The 9,377-nt window shown below is 47.0% G+C and overlaps 1 protein-coding gene across 1 annotated transcript; it reads right to left on the bottom strand.

Annotated features, from left to right (window-relative positions):
- Positions 1–7,024: 7,024 nt before the first annotated feature.
- On the bottom strand, positions 7,025–9,114 carry LOC147599164 (uncharacterized). Its single transcript, XM_086757510.1, has 3 exons — positions 9,018–9,114; positions 7,663–8,594; positions 7,025–7,135 (listed from the first exon to the last, which is right to left on the bottom strand). Exons 1-3 carry the CDS (start codon positions 9,112–9,114, stop codon positions 7,025–7,027), a joined length of 1,140 nt encoding a protein of 379 aa, XP_086613636.1.
- Between the last annotated feature and the right edge of the window lie 263 nt (positions 9,115–9,377).

The raw sequence follows: 9,377 nt of genomic DNA, 5'->3' as shown, positions 1-9,377 counted from the left end.
TCTGTCTCTTATTTACTGCTCTGTCCCCGTCTTTCTGTGTATTCACGCAATGTCTTGGCTCTCCTTTCTATACACACTTCGCTGTCTCCACATCGCTCGTTTGCAGCATCCTGTTTTCCAATTCCCCGTCCCCCGCCTTTTCTCTATGTCCTTCCTCCTGCTTTTCTCTTTCCTTTTTCTCCCTGTGTCCTGCTGCATTTTTAAATGGAGCCTTGTAGCTAACTCACTGCTGGGATTCTTTTAATACGCATTCATGAATAGACATTTCCTGCCTCCTCTGTGCCCCTGGATGCGTTTGCAGCCCCTGGGTGCAGAGTTCACAGCTGAGGACAGGCGCAGGGGAGGGGGTGATGTGCTGTGGGGCTTCGGCAAGGGCCCCTGCTCCTGATGGGCAAATGTCTAGCTAATCTCCCACGTGAAAAGGGTCAGCAAGGAAAGCTCTTGCTGCTCTTCACTCGCTCTTGGTAAAAGCCCAGAAACATTGCGACACTTCTCTGGATGATTTGCCCACCAACACTTCACATCAGCTAAAGCCGGCTGCCCGGAGGAAAAGAGGCTAGGAAAGATCGTAGCAGGCACGGTTGTTGCCGCACGAGAAGTGCCTGCTCCGGAGGCTTCTTGCGAGCAGCGCTAAAGGCACGCGAACATCGCGTCTCTGTGCTTTCCTGAACAGCTTGCGCTGGGACAGCTACAGCCGTGTTTTGCAAGCTGTCCGGGGCGCTGAGGCACTAAAAGTGCGGATGTGTAGCGACTGTCCAAGACGAGAACCGGCTGCTCTGAAAGCCCTTCCTGCTCTTCACGTACGCTTTCTAGCAGCTCTACGGACACACACACGTCAGCCTCTTCACTGTCCTACACAGCTAGCATGCTGGCAGTTACCGTCAACTTGGAAGCAGCCGCGCAGAAGGCAGTCGCCCTCCAACCGACGAACAGCGCATCATCGCGGCCACACGCGAGCTGGCTGCACTCGGAGCTTTCGCGGCTCTTCTCTCGCTCTTTCCCGCAGAGCTCCGGCGATGCACAACTCGAACCGCGAAAGCCGCAATGAGCTTTGTGCAAGCTGCGCAGAAGAAACAAGGCACTAAACCGGCAAATGTCCAGCTAATCTCCAACGTGAAAAGGGTCAGCAAGGAAAGCTCTTGCTGCTCTTCACTCGCTCTTGGTAAAAGCCCAGAAGCATTGCGACACTTCTCTGGATGATTTGCCCACCAACACTTCACATCAGCTCAAGCCGGCTGCCCGGAGGAAAAGAGGCTAGGAAAGATCGTAGAAGGCACGGTTGTTGCCGCACGAGAAGTGCCTGCTCCGGAGGCTTCTTGCGAGCAGCGCTAAAGGCACGCGAACATCGCGTCTCTGTGCTTTCCTGAACAGCTTGCGCTGGGACAGTTACAGCCATGTTTTCCAAGCTGTCCGGGGCGCTGAGGCACTAAAAGTGCGGATGTGTGGCGACTGTCCAAGACGAGAACCGGCTGCTCTGAAAGCCCTTCCTGCTCTTCACGTACGCTTTCTAGCAGCTCTACGGACACACATACGAGCTGCTACAGCTCGTAGACAACCTGGTCATCCTTGGCTAACATTGTCCAATTGTTTGGAGAAATAACCAACCGGTCTTCTTCATTCTCCATTTTTCTGAGAAAGGATTCTTCTGAGAGCTGAGTGCTGTCTTTCACGAACAAACAGTTCAAAGGGTTTGGTTAAATCGGGCAACCCTGGAGCAGGAGTGGACGTCAGAGCTGCCTTCACATTCTGGAATGCCTTTCGAGCTCCAGGTCCCACACAAGGGGTCTCTCCTTCGATTCCTTTAATCCACAGGTGACACCAGCCAGCCATTCCCAGAAATGTTCGCAGCTCCTTAGCTCCTTTTGGCTCCGGCATTTGGCAAATCTCCTCTTTTCTCTCATTTCCAAGTTGTCTTTGTCCCTGTGTGATTTCAAATCCCAAATGCATGACAGTCTCTTTTCCAATCTGTGCTTTCGTCTTGGAAACTCTGTTACCACTTTGGCCCAAGAAATTTAGCAGGTTAGTAGTCAAGTTGAAATATTCTTCTCTGGTTTCTGTGGCTACTAAAATGTCATCTACATATTGCAACACCAGTCTTTCAGGATAAATTATTTTGCATGTTTCTAATTCCTTAGCCAATTGATTTCCAAGGATCGTTGGGCTATTTTTAAATCCTTGAGGTAGCACTGCCCAGCTGAGCTGAGTCTTCTGCCCAGTTGTGGGATTTTCCAGTTCAAAGGCAAAATACGCCTGACTATTTTTGTCAAGGGGCATACAGAAAAAGGCATCCTTCAAGTCCAATACTGTGAACCACTTGTGATTTTCTTTTAAAGCTGTCAACAAGGTATATGGGTTTGCCACTAAGGGGTGAATATCTTGGACTAATAAATTTATTGCTATTAAAATCTTGTTCTAACCTATATTCCTCACTTTTTGGCTTTTTTCACGGGGAAAATGGGAGTATTGAATTCTGGTTCACATTCGAGTAATAGTCGATATTTTTTTTTAAATTTCAATTATTTTCTCAAGGCCTCTTCTAGCTTCTAATTTTAAAGGGTACCGGTTTTGTCTTACCGGTTTGGTGCTTTCCATTAGAAGAATCTTTACCGGTTCTGCTGCTTTTGAATGTCCAGGAAGTTCGGCAGCCCACACCAAAGGGTTACTGCATTGTCCACTTCTTGAGGGATTTCATATGGCTCTGAAGTTGTCTGTAACACAAAAATTCTTGACTCTGTGGCTTTTGATTAGGGTATATTTAATTGTATTTCACAGTTTTAAAAATTAACTTTTGCTTGCAATTTGCTCAATAAATCTCTCCCCACTAAGGCAACAGGACACTCTGGTATATATAAAAATTGGCCAGTTCCCATTGCTTACCCAGCTTAAAGTTAAGGATTGAAAGAAAAATTTCTGTTCAGCTTTCCCTGTGGCACCAATTTTGTCTACGTGCTTTTTTACTCAATTTTCTTCTACAAGTACTTAAAACTGAATAGCTCCAGTATCAAAATAGAAAATCCTTGGTTTGGGTCCCCAGCTGGATTGTAACCAGGGGTTCTGCTGGGGAATTCTCCCCCAGTCCTCTTTGCACCTCTGACACAGGCATCTGCTGTGCTGCCAGTTTTTTTGTTTCTTTTTCAGAATAAGGACATTCATTTTTCCAGTGCCACCATTCTTCACACTTTGCACACTGATTTTCCCAATCTCTCTCCTATTGCGGTTATTTTATCCATTCCTCTACCACACCCCGACCTCATCCCCGGTTTGTTCCCCTACCGCTTGTCGAAGTGCGGGGCAGGGCTCAAGCCGCTCCTTGTTCTGGCTGGTCTTGTCGGCTTCCAGTTCTCCCTGCAGTAGGACTGAATCCCTCATCATCCAACTGCCCCGCTCTACAGCTCCCACCGGGGGTTCGGTGTTCTGCCCCCTTTTTCTACTGTTTCATTTGTTAAACCTGCATCAACACATGAATTCAACACATGAATTCAACACATGAATTCAACACATGAATTCAACACATGAATTCAACACATGAATTCAACACATGAATTCAACACATGAATTCAACACATGAATTCAACACATGAATTCAACACATGAATTCAACACATGAATTCAACACATGAATTCAACACATGAATTCAACACATGAATTCAACACATGAATTCAACACATGAATTCAACACATGAATTCAACACATGAATTCAACACATGAATTCAACACATGAATTCAACACATGAATTCAACACATGAATTCAACACATGAATTCAACACATGAATTCAACACATGAATTCAACACATGAATTCAACGTCTTCCTCTTCAGTTCCACAATTTAAACACCACTTTTTATGCTACAAGCCAAACAAGATCTTTTCAACCTTTTTTTTTTTTTTTTTTTTTTTTTTTTTTTTTCCTCTAATGCCAAAGCCATCAGATCCTTGGGGACATATCCGCAATCTTTCTGCCACTCGGGGTGATTTCTCAAAGCAAAGAACAAATCAACATAGGAGACCACATCTCACTTTCTTTCCCTTCTACAAGATAACATCAACTGTAAAATATTGTATCAATTTTTCCTAGTCATTGGGTCTCCCCTTATATCCTCCCACTGTTTAAGAACACATCCCAGTAGAGACTTCATTAATGTTTCCCCTCCCATTGAGGTAGACATAGAAGTTATGTGTTTTCCCGTATTTTACAAAAGAGTTTTTGGTACCATAAAGACAATAATACTATTCTACAGACAAATTCAATCCCATCACCAAGAAAAGTTTAAAACCCCAAATGCAATACTGTATATTATTCAAGTCCCGTACACCACAACACATGCATACAGACTTAAAAAAAAAAAAAGAAAAACACCAAAAACCAGCATTGAAGCAACAATTACCAGCTTGTAAATCACTCCTAAAACACCCTGGGGCCCCTTTCCCAGCTGCGTACAAACCTTACCAATACTTCCCATACTCGTAAACAATTTAGACCAAATGCCAAACACCAGACAAATGTAAATGACAACTGTCCCAAATACAAAAACCAAACCAATGCAAATGACAATTGTCCCTGCAGGCTTCTCTTGCCAGCTAACCTACCCCGCACGCACCGGAGCCCCGCTCCGGGGAAAGCAGGGCATCACACGGATACCGTCAAGCCAAGCCTTCAATTTAATGCTGCGCAACACAGGGTTAAATACCCGTACACCCGCTACGCACGCGAACGCACCCGCCCCCCTGCACCCATAGACCCATCCATGCCCGCCACGCACCTACCCCTACACTCCTGGACTTATCCGTGCCTACCGCGTACGTGGACGCACCTGCCCCCTGCACTTCTGGACTTATCCGTGCCCACCACGTACAGGGACACACCTAACCCCTGCACTGATGGATTCATCCGCGTCCAGTGCGTGAGTCGCCACGGACCGCCCCTCCAGCGTACGTGCATCCCTTCTAACGTTACCCCACAGTCCCAAATACGCAAATGTCCAACCCAGCAATAGCTTTCGCTTATGACTTACGGGCAGACGCCCAGGCTTCCAGAACAGACGGGTACCCTCTGAGCGCCAGCTCTGCGAAGCTTTTGCCACGCCTTACGGGCAGGCTATCCAGAGCAGACAGATTTCAAAGAAGAAGTGCCTTACCCTTTTCTCCAGGGAACGTTGCGAGGAGCTTTGTGAGTTGAGAGTGATGGGTCTCCCCAAGAATCCCTCGGTGCCGGCCGGAGTTTGATCAACACTCGATCTCATCAAGTCTCACTCGCAAGGTCCCATCTGGGTCGCCAAAGCTGTTACCGAAATCCGGAATAAAACTCCTTAACAGCAATGAGAAGTGAGGAAGCAGGCACTCCTTTATTGCAGCGCTGGGCGCACGGGGGATCCCTCCACCTAGCGTGCACACCCATTTGATCAACAGCACGGGTTAAATACACATTAATTATACATATTCATTAAATTCCAAGAAATAATATGCATAAACATAAATTTTCTGAGAAACCATTACATCATTTCCCCACCCACTCGCACATGCCCAGTCTTTCGAGTCAAGGGTCTTTTAGTGGTCTCGGTGGTCGTCAAAACACCCCCTCCTCGAATTCGCTGGTCAAACTCCTCCTTGAAATCTCCATCTCTGGTCTTGAGAACAGGTTGCGATGCTCCTTGATTTTCCTGGCTCCAAAATGATGGCTCAGGGCCTATTTCTGCAGGTGGTGTTTGGGGGTGTTTGGGACTTACCATTGTATTAAAGATATGCTAGGCTAGCTTCTAACAAATGCGTATTATAAGATCTCTAGGGTCCCACTCCCTTTAGGAACAAACGAATTTTATGAAGATTTAACCTATGTGACTACAGTTCTACAGTTAGCAAGAATCACCTCATACTGATATTTAATTTTCAACATTTATGTCATGTAACATGGCTACCCGGCATAGTGTTTCTCCTTCACGTCGCAGATTCCGTGTGGGCGGCCCGCAGAGCCGCACCCACGCTGGAAGCGAGCCGGGTGGCGGACAGGCGGAGGGTGGGGTAGGAGCTTTCTCGCAAGCGCCACGTTAACTTTGTGTCTGTAATCTTAGGTGCAATGAGGAAGGATGGCCACAAGGTCCGAGTCTGGAATTGCTCACCGCGCAGGTGAGCGGCAGATGGTGGTTTGTCTGAGCTGGGACATGTCGTCAGTAACGTCTATGTTCTCCAAGGTGACGCGGACTCACACCTGTTTCTGAAGGTTCACGCTGGCTTTATCTTACGCAGGTGACGAAGAGGGACCCGGCAACCGAAGGAATAATTCATCGGAGCCACCGCAGGGTTTTCTTGTTGAGGATGCAGTCGGACCCCCGGCCCTGTGAAAGCTAAGTGGAGGAACGGGTGTCAGAGAGGGGTGCAGGGTGGGAGGAGAAGAGGTTAGCAATGACAGAAAGGGGTTTTGTAGAATATAGGTGGGTAGAGGGGGTGTTTGAGGAGAGACTGCATTGGGGAGGTAAATGAGGCTACTTATTCCTCAGGATAATACTTGCCTGGGCAGGGCAGTTCCAGCCCGTGTCTGTTGTTTTGTCCCTCGTGTGGTTTGTCTTTTGTGTATTTGACCTTCCTTGGGCGTCAATGCATTTTTATTTTTGCTTAAGGAGCATAGCGGGAGCCATCCCGAGGGTCTTTGACGCCGGTACTCGCTGGCACGGTCCTGATCGGGCCCTTCTTTTACGGTGTCGCAAGCTTCGGGCACTGGTCGTTCTCGCGTCTCGGCAGATTAGGGACGGTCCTCTTTGACGGCGTCATTCTTGGCAGCGGCTCTGCTCTCTAGCCGTCGATTCTTCAGAGCGGGATTGCTTCCTTGCTTCCTGATGTTTTTAGGTCTAGAATCCAGGCTTGTCGCACAACTGTATTCTCTGCTTGTAGAGTAAGGTCCGGTCCCTGGCCCTGACGTTCTACTCTGGCGGTGCTGGAGAGCGTCCTCTCGTAGCCATCTCGGTCTCGCCGGTCATCTTCCTCGCCGAGGAATTTTTCCATCCAGATGTCGTTTTTCCATCTGGGCGTCATCTTTCCAGCTGTGATACTTCTCTTGATTCAGCCTTGTAGTTTACAGCGTGCTGTGTGTTGTCAGTCTGAGAATGTGGGTGTTTGGCTCGGATCTGCCCTGCCTGGAGCTGTAGAGCGGAGAGTAATGTCTCCAATGAACATAGCGATACGCCTTGAGGATTGAGGCAAAGGTTGTGCGGTAACGTGTGTTGACGCGGAAGTAATGGACACTGCTGACGACCAATATGATCAAGCAAATGCCACTTTATTGTTGATACATTCCGGTTAATATAGCCCTTCTAATTCCGTATCACGCGCAAGCTCTCTACTAATTGGTTAACTATATCATGCACGTGCTCCTAGCTAAAGTATGATTCGTTAAGTCTCTATGTTCACGCGCACGGCTCTCTCCACCTGCACCCTGCTTCACGTTCAGCCCCCAGTCGCGTATGCCAGCTGTTTTCCTTCTTCTCAAGGTTGCTTCGTTTACTTTCTCACAGGGAGCTTCATTACTTTCTCACAGGCGGCCTCTCACAGGTGGCTTCAGTATTTTTCTTACAGGCAGCTTCAGTACTTTCTCACAAGCGGCCTTATCGATGTCCTTGAGGCCTGCTACTCAAAAACACAACAATTCAATTCGGTCTGGATTGTTCACTAAGTGCCCCTGGCTCTCCAGGTATCCAACAAATCCCCCTTTTTGTTTTTGAACAATCCAGACCCCAGTCATCATACGTTCCATAACTTTCACAAGGCATTTTAAAATACACCCCAATATCATTAGTGCCAACAGCAAAGCCACTAATATTACCAGCCCATGTACTATCAAATCTTTTAGCCAACCTGTGACTCCCAAAGATTTCAGCCAGTCCGAAAGTCCATTTTCCACTTGTATTGCGTGCGTGTTCCGGCGTAACTCTGCCAACTGATAGTGTATTGATTTAGAGTGATCAGAAATATTCATGCAACACATACCTTCAAAATCTTCACATCCATGTCCATGCGCTAATAACAAAAAATCAACGGCTGCCCGATTCTGCAAAATAGCATGACGCATACTATCCATGTCTTCTAACAATCCCGATAACATGCTAGAGGTTAAATTCATTTGCTTTTGTGCCCAACAAGCTAATCTATTTAAGCTAGCTAAAGCTTTTGCAGATGCCGCCCAAGGAACAAATATAGATAATGCTATACGCTCAGCTGTCCCCAACAGGGTTAAATTGCAGTCACAGTTGGGAGCTAATACTTTTAGTGATCTCCTTGCTCGAGTACGATTTCGCAATACTTTCATAGATGGAGCAAACATTATCAGTTTTCCAAAATAACACGGTCCTCCTATAGCCCCTTTTGGCACTCCCGACCAGGCCCGATCCCCACAAATTAAGAAGTATCCCGGGGGTATGGCCTTGGCCGTGTCATTCACCCAAAGAGGCATCTTTGAACCTTTGATTTCTGCTCCCACTGCTCCATTACAATAATCTCCTGAGCTGTTTTGATAAGTATACACAGGTTTTCCTTGGGTGTCAGTCATTTTACTAGTTACATCAGTCCATTGGTTCCTGTTCCATGCTGTATTTACCCCCTTTTCTGTAAAAAGGGGACCTCCCAGCATAAAACAAGACCCTGAACCATTTAAGGATCCCATTAGATCTAACTCTTGTGGATCCCAAGGCAAACTGTGACTTAAATGCCTAATCACCAATGCTGCAGCTATTCCAATTTGATTGCTATTCCCAGAACAACACACCGGTCTCTGTCCAGGGCGGAGGCTGGCGCACTCCATCTTTGCGTGGCATGTTTGATTCACCACAGTCTCATTCAAAACAGTGTGATTATTGACCCATCCTTTCCAGTCATCCGGATTCCAATAGGGAGTACCAATCAGACACATATGAAAAGGATCAGCAGGAGTAGCCATTGACACACAAAACGATGATTGGTTTGTAATGTTGGCAAATGTCAGCCACACGTTTGGTCTGGGGTCAATACGATGTAAGTCTGCAGTCTCACCGACACACCCAGTTACCAGCATCAGGAGGATGATGATGATGCATCCTGCTGTCCCAGGTCTTCCTTCCAAGGTTTCACCCATCGACTTGGAACCCATCGTGGTCCTTCGTCTTGTCAAAACACAAACATAACCTCGACCGGTCATTTTCACTTCTGCCGGACCTCTCCATTCCCCAGTTTTTAAATCCCGGTACTGCACCTTCACCGAATCACTTTTCTGCAGTCCAGATTGCAATGACATATGATGAATTACAATTGGAGGAGATTCGCGGTCTCCTGTTAATCTCAGATAATTTAGCACATAAAGCGCTTTTGCAAGCCTTTCAGAGGGTGCCGGCTCTCCCGCTTTTTGTTTTTGCA

Source organism: Chlamydotis macqueenii, chromosome 12, assembly GCF_036417535.1.
Source record: "Chlamydotis macqueenii isolate bChlMac1 chromosome 12, bChlMac1.mat, whole genome shotgun sequence".
In the NCBI taxonomy this organism is placed as follows: domain Eukaryota; kingdom Metazoa; phylum Chordata; class Aves; order Otidiformes; family Otididae; genus Chlamydotis; species Chlamydotis macqueenii.
This window is presented reverse-complemented; position numbering and strand designations above follow the sequence as displayed.

Coding starts and splice junctions, on each gene's coding strand:
- LOC147599164 (XM_086757510.1), bottom strand. CDS start 9,114: ATGGGTTCCAAGTCGATGGGTGAAACCTTGGAAGGAAGACCTGGGACA. Junction 8,595..9,017: donor GCTGGTAACTGGGTGTGTCG/GTGAGACTGCAG, acceptor CCCTTTTTACAG/AAAAGGGGGTAAATACAGCA. Junction 7,136..7,662: donor TGGAGAGCCAGGGGCACTTA/GTGAACAATCCA, acceptor TCCGCTCTACAG/CTCCAGGCAGGGCAGATCCG.